Source organism: Mastomys coucha, unplaced genomic scaffold (genome assembly GCF_008632895.1).
Source record: "Mastomys coucha isolate ucsf_1 unplaced genomic scaffold, UCSF_Mcou_1 pScaffold23, whole genome shotgun sequence".
In the NCBI taxonomy this organism is placed as follows: Eukaryota; Metazoa; Chordata; class Mammalia; order Rodentia; family Muridae; genus Mastomys; species Mastomys coucha.
This window is the reverse complement of record NW_022196906.1, coordinates 52,380,522-52,398,979: the sequence shown is the minus strand read 5'-3', so window position 1 is coordinate 52,398,979 and position 18,458 is coordinate 52,380,522. Positions and strand designations below refer to the sequence as shown.

Below are 18,458 nucleotides of genomic sequence, written 5' to 3'. Positions count from 1 at the left end.
GGTGCCCTCCAGCTTGTAGTCAGCCTCTTTGAAGTGAAACCCAAGATGAGCCATTCTCCCTCAGCTACTGTGCATATGCTAGGTGTTCATTGGGCTTGTTCTTGCCTCTGCTATGAAATGCGCCCTGTAAATGAGGCAGGGCAGGTTCACACAAGCCTGGGTCATAACACCATTTCCCCCTCTTTCGAGGCCTAGTGGCTGACTGGTGTTGGAGGACCTCAGTCAGGCTTCTCAAGTGTGTGGCCACCCCTCCTCAGCCTGTGACATTAAAGAACACGGGGGAGACTTGAAGCCTACTAGATGCCTAGAATCTAGTACAAAGAGGTGCATTTGAGATTCTGCTCTCAGAGACAAGTGAAAGACATGGTCCAGTTGGCCCTCAAATCCCTCTTCATCTCCCTGGAAGTGCAGTAGAACAACCCTTGAGGCCACAAAAAGGACCACCTTGGGCCTTCACGCCCAGAGTGAAGTAAGCCAGGTGGCTGGAAAGGGAAGGCAGAGGACAATATAATCAGACAGGCTTTGAAGGAATCTTCTGAAAGCCTTGTGTGCTTGCTTTGGATTTGTCCTTAGAGAAATCTTGAGCCAAAACTACCCTTCCCCCTACCCCTGTTTCTCCACCAAGCATGTCTGCCTAGACAGCCAGTATCCAGGGCCACACAGTCCTCGCCTCTATTAATCAGTCCTTTGGAAGGTTCTATTCCCACCCTCAGAGTCCAGCTCTGAGAACATGATCACAGGAGGATAGGCCCAAAGAAGAGATCCTTCCCCAGCTAGCATTCAAGCTGCCTTCCCTATAGTTCCCCATGCTCTCTGCTCTCACTCTCAGATCAGATGGCAGGAGACAGAAAGCTCAGTACCACCCCCCCTCCTCCTCACAACATCCTTCCCTCAGCAGCTCAGGTACAGTCTAGGGGGTTTTCCAATCCAAGATGAAGAAGCAAGGGACAGGTGTGGGTGGTAAAAAGAGTGCCTGTGTTTTCTTCAGGACCGTTCTGGCCCTTGGGTCACAGGGGCAAGGTATGGAGCAGAACCCATCACCCTGTCTTCCACGGTGTCCACCTGCTTCCCACCAGTCCTGGGTTGCCTTCACTGGTGCTGCATGCTCTGAAGACAATATAGACAATACAGTCACTTGTCTGCCACATCACTCTTCCCATACAGCCTACTTCAGAAAGTAGGTACACACACACACACACACACATAGACACACACACACACACACACACACACACACACACAGAGTCCTATGGACTCCTTAGCTTGCTTTGTGACAGGAGTTCCCTCACTTCCTGGAAGCCCTAGCCACCCTCTAAAGATTCTTGTATACCCCTTCCTTCTTCTCTGTTGTTTTCTCCCAGTGTCCTCTTCTTCCTGAGCCCATCTCCAGGGAGCTCAGCTCCCATGTTCATGTCAGGCCTCTTGGCATCTACTACTTTCCCTTTTTGAAATAGTGTCTCCCTGTATTTAGCCCAGGGTTGGCCTTGAATTTATAATCCAACTGCCTCAGCTTTCTGTGGACTGCGATTCCAAGTGTGCATCTCTGCAGTACTTCATTCACCCTCCCCTGCCTCTACCAGCCCTCCCCCTAGATGGACTTCTTACAGTCTTCCCTTGGGATTCCCACACTTCCATTCGTCTTCTCTTAAAATGTCTCCAGTCAGTGAAATGCCATTGGCACTGCTGGGTAGCACAAGACCGTCACTCCTTTTCTAAACACATGTACCCCTTTCATGCAGCCAGAATCTGCTTGTTTGAATTCTTCCAAGGCAGTGAGAGCCACTGAGGTATGGAATCCAGTCTGCGGCACCTGGGAAAGACAGCTCACCCTCACGTGGGATTTCTGTTCTTTCAAACTTAGACATGTTAAAAGTATGCTTGTAGTGTCTCACCTTCATCTCGGCCCACTTTCTAGGCTTAAGGTCACTTCAGATGTTGATTTTATAACACACGAAGAATCCTACCTGTCTGCCACCTCAGGATCCCAGGTCACCCATGGCTATAGTCAAAATGCACAGTCTGTGATACACACAGTGTTCATCTTCAGTCCTGGGTTTGGATCCTGGATCTTCTCTGAGCTCTCCTTTACTCATCTGTAGAGGGGGTTGTAATCTTATAAACTCAGAAAGGTTTATAGTAGGTGCTGATGAGGGAGCTGGGGACTGTGCTGGGACCCAGAGCAGGGTCCTGCAAACACCCAGGAAGGGAGCTCTCAGTGTATTCACCAGAGCTGCTGACAAGCATACTGAGTTCAGGGATGGGGGCAGGGCCTTGGGATAGGGGAATACCAGAACCCCAGTAATCCATCACTCAGCACCTGCCCCTCATGACAGCTGCTCCACCAGCTCTCTGCTCATGCAGACATCAAAAGGCCCTGTCGGGAGCTGAAGATAAACATCGCCAGCACCGCATTTATTTTCACAGCAATTTCCGCCTTCCATGTATGTGTGTGTGTGTGTGTGTGTGTGTGTGTGTGTGTGTGTGTGTGTGTTCTATAGTATGTGTGTATGTATATGGGGGTTGGAGGACAACTTGCAGGAGTCATCTTTTTTTGTTGTTTTGTTTTGTTTTTCTCTGTGTAGCCCTGGCTGTCCTGGAACTCAACTTTGTAGACCAGGCTGGCCATGAACTCAGAAATCCGCCTGCCTCTGCCTCCCAAGTGCTGGGATTAAAGGCGTGCACCACCACTGCCTGGCTGCAGGAGTCATCTCTTCCCTTTCTCTCTATCCATTATGTGGGTCCTAAGGATCAAACTCGGGTTGTCAGGCTTGGTGGCAAGCACCCTTATCTACTGAGCTGTTCCTCTCTCAGCCCTCATAGAAAATTTCCTGAGAATGAGGAAATGAGAAGGGTGATTATCTATGCCTCCAGAGGTCAAATTTGCTAAATTTCACCATATACCTTGACTAGAACTGGGGCTATGGAAAAAATAGATACATAAAGACCTGCTTCTGGGTCTTAGACCAAGATCAAGGCTGCTTCCAGGCACAGGTAATTTAGGAGGTCTGATGCAGGTTCATCTCTAATTTATCACCAGCCTCAGGGCCGTTGTTGCCTTGAGAACGCGAGCCTGCAATGCCCTTCAAAAAATAGTGTCCTAAGTCAGATGCCGGGAAGGCTGAGGAACCTGGAGGTTTGGAGCCTTCTCTACGCTCTCTTCCTTACAAGCTGAATGAATAATTTGTTGGTTGAAGACATGAGAAGAAAGAAAAATATAGAGTAGAAGCTTCTAGGGGAAAAAAAAAACTTCTAAGAAAGTGAGAGCTGGCCTAGAGATTCTCTCAAATCAAGATCAGACTACTCAGCCTAGTCCTCCAGCCCAGCCAGATAGATCCCTAGCCCAGCCCAGATCACACATCTGTGACTTCCTTAGCTACTTATTTTGGCCCTGGCCTGTACCTAGCAATAAAGCACTCCAACAGCAACCCACCTGTGCAGCTAAGCATCCAGCGTGAGAGATGCTACTTTGAGACTACAAAGACAGGGTCGAGTCACTCAGAAGGATAGTTTGCATTATGCTGCAGATAGTGGCTTGGAAAGTGGGAAACTGAGGGTGTATTCAGCATGAACATAGAGGTGTAAGTGCCCAGAGCCTGAGGGGCATATGGATACTGTAGTGAACACTGACCCTGGATTTGTATGTGGGACCCAGATTCTGGAAGAGCCACTCAGATGCTCAGACCTGCCACAGCTGCAGCGGCTCTCAGGATGCCACAAATGAGGCTGGCCGTATGCACAGGAGGCAAGCCCTCTTGAAGAGGCCTCTGTCTGAGCCTGGCCTACAGCTGACAGAGATAAGAACCTACAACTGCAGCCACAGGAAATGACAAAGCAGTAGCTGACCAGGGAGCCACTGCACAGGACTCATTATGGTGCTCGCCAGCGGGCGAGCCACCCTTATCAGGGAGAAAATTGTATCAGGCCTCCTGAATTACTAGAGATTGGAAGCAGATTTCTTGGGACGCAGTTTGTTAGATACCTAATGAGCGGGATACAGGAGAGCAGAGCCCTAAGCCTGGCCGGGCGGGGGACAAATGTCTTTGTTAAACAGAATTTGTCAGTTTCCGCTCCAGGCTCCCTGGGGAGGGTTCAGGGCCAGCTAATTGAATTAAGAGCCTGTGTTCCCCACCAAGAAAGCTCAAGGCAGGGACAAGAGGTGGGCTGGCCGGAAGGCGGGCGCTTTCAGCACCGCGGACAGCAGCTGCAGCCGCGTTGCTTTGTAATTGCCAATGCAAGCAGGAGCTGTTGCATTTTGCATGTCCAGGGATCTAGGGGATGGAGTAGGGAGGAGGACAGTAGAGGTGTTGAGAGTAGGGAGGGGAGATAGGTGACCTAAGATGTTGCCAGCCTGGAATGCCATTGGCCCAGCCTGTCTCCACAGACCCCATTTTGCTGCTGGACATTTTCTCCCAGAGTGTTTCTCCAGCTTGGTGTGCAGCAGCTGGCACAGCACAGGGGCTGGGTTGGGTGCTGAGTCTGAGCTGGTGTGTGGCCGTGCATCTCTTTGAGCTTTCAAAGTCAGTCCCCAATTACAGCCCTAATGAAGCAGGATCTGGTGCCACCACGGAGCTACAGACTGAGGGGCCACTTGTCAGCCCCATGATGCCCCAGCAGGCCTGCCAAACAGAAAAGCAAATAAACAAGCCTGTGGGGTGAGCAGACAGAAAAGAACGGAGTGAGCAGAGCCAGACAGGGACTGAATAGACAGTTCATCCACATGGTTTTGCTCTCTCCTGCTGTCCAGCAGCCTGCCCCCTCCTCCTCCATCTGCTTTTCCTCTTCCTTAGTATACTCCCCTGCCTAGCAGAGACTGGTGGGATGAATTCACTGTTCTGGAATGAAAATCCCATCTCTAATTTATCTTTTTATGAAATTAAAGGAATTTATACATAGTATCAGAATCGGTCTAAACATATCTGCTGAGTGTGTAACTCTGACCCAAAAACACGCATTCCATGTCACTGAGTTGGCCTCACTGCTCCTGAGACCATCCAGGATGGACAGCAGGGAGACAGGCTGTGGGGGAGGTGACTCCTTCAGCAATTGTCCTTGCTCTCTGTAATGACTGGGGCACCTCTGGAGACCTCTTTTGATTTCATTACTCCGACTTCCTCCTCTAACTGGATTAGATGGCAGTCTATGAAATCCAGGGCATTGAGATTGGCTTTCTGCCTGGAAATGAGGAGAAATGTCATTACAGGCCCTGAATCAGCATCTTACCCAAGCTCAGCCCACCTGGTCACTAGGGAGTTGGTCTTTGCCCCGGGTAGTTATTCCTTATTTTTCTACCCCCCAACCCCCAGCGCACACCTTATCATTTCATCCAAGAAGCATTTCATAGCTACCCCTCTCTAGTCTGATGTTCAGCATTTTTAAGATTCACTTTACTTATGTATATGAGTATTTTACCTGCATATATTCTTGTGTACTTCATGTATGCCTAGTGTCCATAGAAGTTTTAAGAGGGCACCAGATCTCTGAACTGGAATTACAGGTGGCTGTAGGCCTCCATGTAGGCTCTGGGAATCGAGACTAGAACACAGATCCTTTGGAAGAGCAAGCAGCCAGTGATCCTAATTTCTGGATCAAGTGTTCAGAATCTCTAAGTAAGAGACAAATGTGGTACTTTTTCTTATCCAAACATTCACTCAGAAAACCCCAAACTGTGTGACCTGGATGCTTGAAGTGACACGGGGCACTTCCAGGGCACAGAAGACTGTGTCATTTGGCACATCTAAGTGAATCCTGCCCCTTTTCAAACAGTAAAGCAGAAAGCAGAGCCAGGGTTCACAGATTTAAAAATACAGAAACTTGGTCTAGGGCATGCAACCAATGACTTGCTAAAGTCAGCCTCAGGTCACCAATGCCACCCTCTTCCATTCCAAGAGCACTTTGTGGCCTAGAATGTCCCAGATGATTCCTTTAGTGTGCGAGTGACATAAGGTCTGACATGAGCATATAAGAGAACTGTTACATTTCTGAACCCAAAATTGTATAACACATAAAAAAAATAATCATTGTGAACACCTCAGTGTTTGAACACAGAGTCTCAGTTTATGTAGTCCAGGTGTGTCTGCTTTCATGGAGTGAGGTACACCCACACCCTTCTCATTCCAGCTATTTAAGGGGCAGGCACTGCGGCACCCAGAGCCCTGAGCATGTCCTTCCTGTTTGGCATTGTGCCCATGGCTCTGTTTGCTTCTAGCAAACACTGTCCAGCGAATAAGTATGTCTGCAATGAGGCTGAGCAAGGATTCCAACAGCTAACGCAGGATGAGACCTGGTCACCTTCAAGGCCTCTGCAATCCCCGAGACTGTGTGATGCATCAAACAATGGGCAAATGGTAGAACTAACAATGGGTTTCCACCAAGTTTTCCTTAATTAAAAGAATCATTACTTTTTTAATTTTATTTTTATTTTCATTTTCTGGTTTTTTCAAATCAGGGTTTCTCTGTATAGCCCTGGCTGTCCTGGAACTCATTCTGTAGACCAGGCTGGCCTTGAACTCAGAAATCTGCCTCTCTCTGCCTCCCAAGTGCTGGGATTTAAGGTGTGTGCCACCACTGACTCCTTGCCTTTTTATTTATCTTGTATATGTCTGTGCGTATGTCTATATGTACCATGGTGCATGTGTAGAAGTCAAAGGACAAGTTGCAGGAGATGACTTTCTCCTTCTACCACATGGGTCCCTGGGATCAAACTCGTGCCTTCAGGCTTGGCAGCAAGCACCTTTACCTGGGGAGCCATTCCACCAGCCCCCAACAAGTTTTAAAGTGACTACCCCCAAGAAAAAAAACACTGATATGTGTCCCTAAGTCCAAGGAGCATGAAGTTTTGTTAGAAAAAACAAAAATAGAAGACAAACCTAGAACCACAGAACAGCATGGTAAAAATGTAGGTAGTAAAATATAGTTAAGACATAGGACTAGAAGAAAACCCTTTACCAAGAGAGGGCAGAGGCCCAGGGCTTCCCGAGCGGGGAAGAGGAAGAGGAAGAGGAAGAGGAAAGGCTCACCAAAGTATACAGAGAGACACTGTAGGGGTGATCAAACTGCATGATAACAGAGGAGAATTAGAAGGGGGGGTCAAAAGAACGAGATGTTTTATAAGTCATCTCCATTGATGATCTACTTATTGAGCATCTCTAAACATTTATCGAGCACCTACAGTGAACGAGACACTAGGGATAATAATAATATCCTTGTTTACATAAAAGTTAAATCTTGTGAATGCCAGGAGAAGGCAGAGAGGGTCAATCAGTAAACCCACTGTTTGAATTGCATTTTCATAGAATAAGTTACTGTGAACACTGTAAAACGGTATGCTACAATTAGTGGGCTTACTTTAGAGTTGGGGGTAGCTTCTCTGTGAAGGGTAGGGCTTCTCCTAAAAGATCGCACATGGGCGACAGCCCAGTGATGATATGTGGACAGTTGTATGAGGATCTCTGGGTAGAGGAAGAAGCAGATGCAAAGATCCTAAAGCAGGGAACCACTGGGTTTGTTGGAGTTACTGCAGGACACTGCAGCTGGGACCCAGTGAGCAAGAGGCAGGTGGCAGGAAGTACAGAGGCATGCAGGGGCTCCTGAGCCATACCAGGAAGATTGAAGTATAGCAGGCACCCATGGAAGAGCAGGTTCAAAGTCTCTCTCCATTTTTTTAGAGGCCAGAAAACTTCTTGACACCAAACAACAGCAAGGCGCTGCCCACCCTCAACCCCAAGATCCTAGACAAGAATCTGGGTGCCATCCATGAGTCCTTGTCCATGAGTTCCTTAGACTCCTCTCAGGGAACAGAAGAGCTTCAGCCCCGTGACGTGGTGAGTGCTACTCCCTAGGACACATTGGACTTGTGTGGTAGTGGGGGAATTGGAAGGGAGGCTCAAAAGCCACTGCTGGGATTGGACTCCCTAGGTAGCAAGTGGACTGTCCCTTTGGCACACTTTGCACGTGAGTTACCCCCAAAGTAGTAGAAGGAAGGTGTGACTCCCTTTCACATTTCTTTGCCTCTTGGGTAGACTCTCATGGGATTTTTGAGAAATTTCTGTAGTGCCTGCTCAGTCATGACCAGTTCAGAGTATGTCCCTTAGGCCATGGGAAGACCCTAAGAGACTCTGTAACTTGTAAAAGGAGCAATTGAGATGCACATAAAAAAACAGACAAACAAACAAAACTCCTACTATTTTCAGGCACAGGGTCTGTGCCTTTGATGTTGGGACCTGACCTCAGGATGAGTCACTTCTGAGTCTCAGCCTCTTGGTACAGACATCGGAAGAGGATACCCCCCAAATGACAGCTTAGCTGAGGTCCCTAGTAGAGGCATCACCAGCCCCTCCAGTGACCACGAGTGATTCCATATATGACTTTCTACAGCCTTCTGCGGGAGATCCCATGAGCAAATCCTGCTCCAAAGATCCCAAGGAAAGGCCCTAGGCAAAACCACCCATCCAATCCTCAGGTCTCCTCCCATGAGGACTTGCCCTTCCCATCTGACAGTCTCCTCATCTACCCTTGACACTGGGCACCTTTCTGAAACAGTGTATCAGATGATAGGAAGGGCTACTGTCTGCTGGGTGGATCCAAGATGTCCCTACATGGAGCACCCTCCCCAAGAGCAGAGCCTTCCTGTCCAAGGAACAGTTCTCAGGAACATTTCTGGCACACACACTCCACTTTTACCCAGTGGAGAAGCTGAATTCAGGAGCCACCTCCAGTGAAGCTATTATTTGCATTGAAAATAAAGGTATAGATCTCAGCCTGAGAGATTCAGAATGGTATGAGTAAGCCAATTCTTGTCAACCTGTACAGCCTGGCCCCAAACAGTATAGGAAAGAAGGTTTATTTTTAAAAGCCAGTGCAGAAAGCAAGGAAGGAAGGAAGGAAGGAAGGAAAGGAGGGAGAGAGGGAGGGAGGGAAGGAGAAGAAAGCAAGGAAGGAGCCACTACAGGAAAGGGCAGATGGGAAAGGAGAAGGTGAAGGTGGTCCTCCCTGGTTACCACCAGAGAGGTACAGTGGGTCCTTACCCTACTACCTGCATATGAGCCAACCAAGCCTCAGCCCTACCCAACCCCAGAAGGCAGAGCTCACCCCTGAGTCACACTACCCTGACAGCAGAGATGCAGACAATGCTGTCTAGACAAGCCTCTCATGTCCACCACCAACATCCTGGACATAGTGTGAGCAACGAGTGAGCAATGCTGAGCCCCACAGGTGGGAGCGGTGGAAATCTCTGGTAAAGACCTGGGCTGAGGGTAGCAAGTCTGAGGGCCTGGCTCATATGCAACAGTAAACATACATAACTGGATGCTGCACATTTGTCTGTGGTGGGAGACATAAAAGGGGTGGAATGGCTGGGCTGGAGGTTCATTGGACCTATAAAATTGATTAAGGATGATAATGATGGGAAAGAGAGGGGGGAAACAGCTTGGGAGGGAAAGAGCCTGTCAGGGCAGGATGGATCTCATGGGTGGACATTTGAGGCCATGACTTCAAAAATAAGAAAGAATGGTATAACATGGATAGACAGTCAGTCCTGACTTTAACTTTAGGATTAAACTGAAGGAGAAGGTCCAGACTGTAGCCTGGGAAGTTAAGATCAGTCATTAGGAAAAACTCTGAGCAAGAATAACCACCATGAGGGACCTAATTTTATTTTACCAATGGTGGCTATGACCTGGTCCAGAAGTAATGTGATACCAGCCCATGGCTTCCTACTTTATCAACCCATGCTGTGTAGCATCCAAGGAATGCTGGGTGGCTGTGGAGGCCAGTGCTTAGCTAACCCACCCTCTGTACCCTGTGAAAGGTAGTAGGCCTGGCCCTACTACCTTTCCAGTCTACTCCAGACCCATCCTAACCTTGAGCCTTCCTGACTCTTGGCTTCCGATTTTATCTTCCCATGCCTGACCGAGCACTCCAACACAGTACAAGGACACTTGCCCCGCCCCTGCTCTCCCTGCAACCCCCCCCCCCTTGCCATTACTCTGTCCTGGTTGCTATCCTACACACATACAGGCTGAAGACCAGAAAGATGAAGGGAAAACACAGCCATGCACCTCCCCATAGCCGGTAGAGCCCAGCTGCAAGTAATAGAAAAGTGGGGCTGGGTAGAAACAGTCTACAGTTCCACACCAATCAGAGGCAGCTATGCAACCATGGGTCACTGTTCCATGGCAACCAAAGAAAATTACATAGCAATGGATGAACTCAGGCAAAAGAATACAGCCATGGAGCCCAGGTATGTGGCTGCATAGCAATAGTGCCTGGTGTAGGATGGACGATGTCACCCAGCACTCCAGGGCACAGAGGCACAATTGTGGGACAGAGCAAAGGCACAGATTTATAGCATCAGATACCTGAGGACCCTGAGGCACCTGAGTGGCAGTGACACAGTTGTGAGGTATGTGACCTGGCACATGTGTCAGGGAGTGTCAGCAGCAGAGCCTGTGGGCAAGGCAGAGTGCCTTGTGACACAGTTGTGCAGTGACCCAAGGATGAATGAATGGCCCCCTCTGCTCTCTCCTGTGGCCTTAGCTGAGCCTCTTTCTGTATCACCTGACTTCCGTGGCGCCTCAGTCTCTGCCGACTGTCGGCCATGTGTTTCCCCAGAGCCTCAAATCTATTTTGTCTCTGGCTCCCTCCCGGGGAGGAGCCTACTTGGGATCACTGAAAATCAAACATTCTCTAGGAAGGGAGAGCTCTTTGGAACAGAGGAGCAGGTAGAGAGGATGAGCTCCTTGGTCTTCAGTGCAATGTTCCCTTCCTCTCACAGCATACAGACCCCAAGCTGGAACTGCTACAAAACCCAGCCATTTCTTACCATCCTTAGACACCTAATGCAGTCTGATGCAGTCATTTCAAGGATTTTTTTTTTTAGAGCAATAAAAAGCTCAGTACTGGGTGGGCCCACTGAGATCAAGGGTAAGATCCCAGGCAGAGCTAAGGGAAGTATTTGTGTCCCTTAGGGGAAGCCCATAACACATGTCTTTGGAAGTGTTGAGCTTCTCAGTTATTCGGAAGGGGACAGCTCTCCCAAGACCTACTTTGTCAACATTTCATCCTTAGTCCATGGACACCTGAACTACTTCATGCTAGCTAGTTCATGTCTCCTGGTGCCAGCGCCACAGCAGGTGAGCTGAGGGGTTCCACTACAAACACTCACGAGATATCTCCAACTAGGCAGAAGCCTGGGATGACCCAGCCTAAGCAGTGCCCAGCCCTACACTCGGTGAAGCCATGGGGGCAAGAGAGAGGCCTGAGGCCTGAGAACTGGAGATCCTCCTTAGCTACAAACAGACCATTAGCCACATGGAGCAGACAAGCATGAATATGTGAGGGACAGACAAGCAGGGGACATGGTCCAAACAAAGGAGTTCCCTGAATGAGGGAAGAGAGGACCTAAGAAGGCTTCCTGAAGGACGGGGAGCAGGCTTTAGGGAAGGTATTCAGTGTCTTTTCCACCCAGGGGTTTAAGCAGGAGTTGTTTCCCTCCATTGCCCTACACACACACACACACACACACACACACACACACACACTCTCATACAAACACACATACAGACATATGCACACACTTGTACATAACCATGCATATACACACATAGGCATACCCACACACTCACACACACATACACATACACTCATACACACACACTCACATGTACACACTTGTACATATCCATGCACACACATAAGCATATACACACACTCACACATACACACATTCACACACTTGTATATATCTGTTCATGTACACAAGCATACACACACACACATACACACACACACACTCATGCCATTATCTCTGGGTATTCCCATTACTCTCTGACATTATCCCCCACTCTCTCCCTCCCTCTCTTTTCTCTCACTTCGCTCCCTCCCTCTGCCCTGCTCACAGCAGCTCTGTGGCCAACCAGAGGGCCCACATACTAGACGATGAATAATTGACAGGGTTGTTAAAAGATTCAGTGGAGTTTTTCTGAGCTCCCCACACTGGAATAACTCATTTCTTTCAGTCTCTCTTTGAAAGCCTTTCCCCACCCTCCTCCTATCCTATGTCCCTGCCCCCAACTCCAAGTCTAAGCTTTTCTTTTCCTTTCCTGAGTCTGTGAGTCCTACAAGTTTCTGACCTTGACCTCAAGGACTCTTTAAGTCACTAGCTGTCCTTGTCCTGGTTAAACTGCACTTAGGGGTGGCAGAGCAACTCCCCCTGACAGGGCCCCATTTGCACATGGAGAGAAAGGCTGGCTGGCTTCACCTGAGGCACATAGCTGAAGAAGTGCAGGCTTACACTCCCCAGGCCAAGACCACCCTCCCCAGACTGGCACAGAGGGGATCCCTGCTGTGCCTGCCCAGTTCTGTCACTTCATGTCCCTATGCCCTGATTATAACATGGGAGAGCTGCTCCCTTGGGGTGCAAAAAAGACCGTGAGGCCTTGAGTAAGGGAGTCTGGTCATGTAGCAAAGATCCATGTGGACTGAAGCCTTTGTTCCTCATTTGCATGGCCCATTTGCTCTGGGCAAATCTACTCTGGTCATCTTCATGGCATGGACATTTTTCTGCTCCAGGCCTGCCCCATTTGACCCCTTCATCTTTTCTGTTTCCTCCAACAGCCTCTGACCACAGGGCCCAGCCTCTCCTCGCCGGGCTCCATGCTGGACCCTGTACTCACTCTCATTTCTCCTTGAAATAACCTTGAACTCCACTCCTCTCTATGGGCCCCAGTTCCTGCCTCTGTCAGCAGAAGACATCAGAGCAGATGTCCCCTAGTTCCCTGAGACTCTGAAGTGTGGCTGGAGCCTCCATTCTTCCCCCAGACCCCACCCAGGTGACAGCAGGCTCAACCCCAGCCTTAGCTTCCTCAGTGCCACCTGGTGGCAGAGAATGCATCCTATGCAGGAAACCTCTGTGGCCACCAGCAGTAGTCACCAGAGGGAGACCCCATGTTTCCCTAGACTCTATCTATTCACACAGTCTCAACCCAGGGTACCATGAGCTGGCCGGGCATGCAGAGCAGGCTGAGAGAAAGATCCCCTTAACCCTGAGAGGTCATCTTCCATTGTTATAGCCATCACCTCTGCAGAACCATAGAGACAAAAGGCAGAAGAGAGAGACAGAAACCCAGGCAACCAAGAGTATGAGCCACCTGTGCTCACCTCAGTGCCAAAATAATCACCTGGCTGGGTGCCATGGTGACTGGAAAGTCACAACACCCAAGCCAGCAGCCATCTTCTCCGCCTAGCTGTTATCCCATCCCTCCTACTGTCCCCAGTTTTTCTGCCTCAAATGGTCTACCCAGTTCCTGTCACCCACACAGCACCAGTTCTCTGGCCCTGACCTCAAGGCACATGTCCACCATGCACTTACAAAGCCCCCATAGGCCCTGCTCCTCCAGGCTGGAAGTCATCTCAGGGATCCGTGCTTCTCTGCACCTCCTAACCAGGGAACCAAGAGGAAGGGGTTCTAAAAATAAATGCAGTGAATGTGTGAAAGTCACAGCCAGCTAAGACCTCAACAGCGCCTTTTCTTTCCTGTGCCTACCTTTGCTTCCTCAGTTCATATGGCATACACACACACACATGCACATGCACACACATTATATAAATATATATACATATACATATATGTGTATATATATATACACACACACACATGCACACACATTATATAAATATATATACATATACATATATGTGTATATATATATACACACACACACACACAACACACACATGTATGCACACACACATCGTGCACATACAGAAAGAGAAGGAGGGAGATCAAGAGAGATACCGAAAGAAGGAAGAGGTGAAACACACTGTAGCAGGGAGGGGGTCAGAGAGGAGAAGAAAAAAAGGATTGAGGAAAGGGAGGAGAGAGAGGGGCACACAGAGTGTGAGGAGACGGCGGGGAGAAAAGAGTGAGAATGGAGAAAGAGAATGAACTACTAAGCCTTTGGGAAATAAAGGGAGACCAGGGAGAGGAGCGAGGTCATCATCCCACGCAGGACCTGGTGTCTCTCCTGCAGACTCGAGCTCCACTTGGCACCCACAGCTTTAACAGGCTATCTTCTGTCTACCTCCCGGGCTGTGTGAGATTAGAGAAATCATTCCACCTCTCTGATCCCACCTTCCTGTTATTAAATGAAAGGAATATTGTCTTCTTGCTCCCTCTTGAGGCTGTGGGGAAAGTTAACAAGAGTGTGGACAGTGGAAATGAAAACAGGCCCCCGCACCCACCCCCACACACGTGTTCAGTCTGTAAGACCCTTTGAGACTGAAAAGAACAGACACAAATCTCCAGGCCTCCCCCATGACTCCATCTCCAGAGCCTGTCCCCAGTCCCCTGCCCGCTGTTCCTTGCCCTCCCCTTCCCGGCTGCATCTCAGACGGGCCATTCTTCTTCTCCATCCATCACCTGAGACTAAAGAGATTAATAAACGAGACTCATAACTCAGCTACTGGGATGCACCAGATATTTACGGCTGCATTTCAATTTGCAGAGAGATTAAGTGTTTGTCGATTTATTGTCTCTCGGTGGGTGTGTGCTGGGAGCAAGCAGGCTGAGCAAGGCCCCCTGCTGGACAGCTTCCCTCCACCCCCAACCCTTTCTCCCTCCCACCTCCATCCTGGAGCTGGTAGAAGCCAGTGTTATCCAGCTTTGAAAGCCACTGCCCAAGAGCTTGATCCAGTTGACCAGGGAGACATAAGGCCTTTACCCAAGGTAACCACTCCCCACACACACACCACTAGACTGTCTCCTAAATAAAGACCCAAGGGCCCAGCATCCCCTGCCCTCCAGCATCAAGCAGTGCCTGAAGTCACACATCCTCCAGAAGGCTGGTTACCAAATAGCTTTCCGGTTCACTCTTAAGCCCAGGGATGGTGATTTAGGACATACGTGGACCGACCCTTTATGCTCCTATTGGACCTAAAGATGCTGGGGGTGGCCTGGAGGGATCTCTGCAGTGATAAACGAAGAGTGCCTGCAGAAGCCCAGAAAAGGAAGTCAGCTTTGGAAAGCTGGGAGAAAGAAGGGCCCTCAGGGACCTAGAAGGAAAGATGACTTAGGCCAGTTAAGTGGGAGCTCAAGGAGCCAAGAAGGGGTTAACTGCATGCTAGGATTGAAAACATCAAGAATCCTCCTCCTTTGTGTACCCCAGCCACTGCTTACCTCCCCAAAGTCTATCCTGTGCATTCAGCCAGCTTCTCCAGCATCTGCTTTGTGCCAGGCCTTGTGACCTCACTACATGGAACCCACCGTTAATTTGAGAAGTTCTAACAGATTTTCGTCAAGAGCTATGTGGCTTTTGAGAAATGGCTCCACCTCGTTAAGTACAGGGATCGATCTTCCCTGCTTACCTTTTGAGGTCTCTGAGAGGACTGACAAGTGTGGGTTGCATCACACTGGGGACCCTAACGAGCTGTCCACTGTTCAGGAGGCTCGCTTATGAGTATGTTCATGGGATCTTTTAGACTGAGCAGGGAAAGGGGAGAGAGTACAGCTCACCCAGGCCTTCTCTCCAGAAGCCTATCCTTGAGTGACAGTCACCTAAAGATAAGTCCATCCAAGGACACCTGTGCTCAGAGGCCCTGGGCCAGCAGAGAGACACACAGGACATGGGAGAAGGACATGATCAAGACAGTCTTCTCCCAGGATTGAATCCCAAGCTCATCTTTTCCTTTCTAGACCTCAGTTTCTTTATCTGTGGAATGGGGAAAACATAGACCCCTAAGAAGGAGAGAGAAAAGATGTAGTACAGAGAACTGAAAGGCTGCTGGAGGGTGGACTGGCCAGCTCAGGACCTGGCCCACGTGCCTGAAGGATCTGGCTGAGAGATGCTGAGGAGTGACCACCCAGGGCAGGGGCCCCCAGAGGCAGAAGAAATTACCCTCGAGAGAGCTCCAGATGAGGAAATCATTGGAAGGCCTGTGCCTGGAAGTCCCCCTGCAGGCCTTCCCTTCCCTGGGCCAGGCTGGGCTCTGATCTATGGGTGGGGTCCTGGATTTGATAACATTCTCTTCGTCACAGTTAATGAGGCTGGGGCAAGTGGCTCAAGCTTTGCTCTCAGCAAGATGCCAGCACTGCCTGGTGCTCCATCCATGGACCATCCTGGCTGGGCAAGGGTGTGGTGTCCATGGTAAATAAGGTAGAGAAGATGAGGTCATTAGTTCTTGGGGCTGAGTCATTAATTCTCAAAGAGGCACAGGCAGCAGACCCAGGGAGAGCTGGGGGAGACTTGCTGACCTGGGCACTGGAGCTGGTCCCTTTGTCCAGCCCTCTCATCCAACTCATGATACTAGGCATACAGTGCCAAGCCTATCTATGTGTTAATACAATTTCAGCCCCCAGACTTTTAGTCATAACTCAATTTTTCTTCCAACCCGATATTGTACAATTAGGGTCCCTAACCCCATCTTGTCACCTACTGGGTCCAACAACAAGAGTGACAAGCTCAGGTCTAAGGCTCTAGTCCAGTGCCTAATCCCATAGCAGCCTGAGTCAGCCAGACCCGTGACTCAGAAGTCTGTATCTTGATGCACATACCCCTCCCCTAGCCCATCTGGGATAGAGAGCTGCCTCAGTTTCTTAGTAAACACAGAGACAAGCCAGAGCATGTAAACATAGGAGAGAAACTCCCACGCCTCAATATTCAGTTACAAATGGGCTGAAGCCACCAACTATGGGATATGTCCTATTCCCTGCCTTAACCAATACACTGGATGCCAGCCCTCGAAGGATTCTCGGGTTCCCCATCACAAGATTCCTATCCTATCTGTTAGTGGGGTTAGGGAGAGGACACTGTCCCCAGGCTCGATTCTCCCTGCCTGCCCTCTTTTCTTCTCACTCCATTCAGTTTCAGCCCACAGCCTCTTTTGTGTGTGCAAGGGTGCACTGCCACCTTCAGGAGCATGGAGCCAGAAGCAGGAAGAGGTTGTCAGGGCTAAAGGGGCTCATTTTTCCAGCAGGCATTTCTGGTGGTCCCACTAACTCCTCACTAGATGGGAAGGGTGGTGCCCAGAGGAGGGCCAGAACAGGACAGCAAAGGAGGGCTGCCTTAGAGCTAAGAAGGCCCCGTGCAGAAGTCCTTGTTGTCCAAGGCTAAGGACACAAGTCTTCTGTCCCTCCTTCCTGCTCTGTGACTCTATTAGAATGTACTCCTGTGTGCCAGATTAAATGCTGCTCAGTACAATCCAATTTTCTCTTGATACAGACCAGAAAATCATACACACACACACACACACACACACACACACACACACACACACACACACACGGTGCTAAATATCCAATCGAGCCTAGAGATAATAGAGAACAGCCAGTTCACTCCCAGTTTAATCAGATAAAATGCCCATTTATCGGCTCCTGCCGATGCAGACATCCCGTAGTCAGCCGGCTGTGGGAGTGTGTGAGCATAGAGTATTTAGGCTGCGTCTTTAAATCTTCAAGGGGGGTATGGGGGACACTGCACACAGGGGACTAATTATCCTTCCGCCCTTAGCCAGCTCTTATTCAAACAGACAAAAGGGGGCTGCAGCCTTGGTGGTGCTAAGCCGGCAGCAGAATTATTTTTGCTCTCAGATATGCAAATATGTGGGCTTCAGGGACTGCGCTGAATAGTAGTAGCTCGGGGACTGCAAGTGGCTGTCTTAGGGTTACTGGAGGCATCTCAGCTTCCGCATCAGGCTCTGTGGACACCCCGTCTTGATCCATCCCTACTTTCCTTTTGTCTCCTCTCTTCTTTATGGGATGAGAGACACTCAGGAAGCTCTGGGGACTGAGTCTGGATGAGCCCTCTTCTCCTTGGCCCACCTCCTGCTTGAGACACAGCCCGTCCAAAGCACAGATATCTCTATATCTGCTTAATATCTTCCTTGATTCTCCACTGCCCTCAGCTCTGCCTGACAAGTCCCCAAGGGTCTGAAGTCTGGGCCTAAACCCTCACAAGAGAACTCTTCTTCAGAATATTCTTCTCACATCTAACACAGCACCCCACCAAACATATCAAACACCCTGCCAGCAGCTTGCTGACCCAGGTTCCTGCTGCCTGTTCAGTCCCCAAGCCAGAGCTCAGAGAAATCTCCATCTTTTACCGCAAAACCAGAATACCCCATAGGTTGGCTGTGTAAGGCTTGGTTGCCTAGAAATAGCTTCTTGGGCTATGAAAAAGCCTCTGGTACTGGGTAAAGGGGGCAGTTGAGGAAGGAATCTTGGGGACCAGGCTTCATCTCTCTCAGTTTCCAATACCCTATATGACAGGGGCCAGGGCTTCCTAACAAAAACTTCACACCCCACTCAACTTAGGGGAACCTGTATCAGGAAAGGACAAGGATGTCACAGAGGCAGGACACTAAGCAAGCCTGATGAGCTCGTCCTGGGTTTGAGACGGGCAAGGGCCATTCCCTGACACCCAGGAAGAGTAGCTGCAGGCAAAGCGAGCTACCCTTTGTACCGGCTG

At 49.6% G+C, this 18,458-nt stretch overlaps 1 protein-coding gene across 10 annotated transcripts in view; it reads left to right on the top strand.

Moving 5' to 3' along the window:
* Nucleotides 1–18,458, top strand: part of Ccdc33 (coiled-coil domain containing 33) — a 99,485-nt gene that overhangs the window by 60,773 nt on the left and 20,254 nt on the right. For all 10 annotated transcript variants that reach the window (XM_031343436.1, XM_031343443.1, XM_031343442.1 and 7 more), the window contains one exon: nucleotides 7,665–7,820. In XM_031343436.1, coding sequence (XP_031199296.1) covers nucleotides 7,665–7,820 — 156 coding nt within the window. The remainder of the gene's footprint in view (nucleotides 1–7,664; nucleotides 7,821–18,458) is intronic.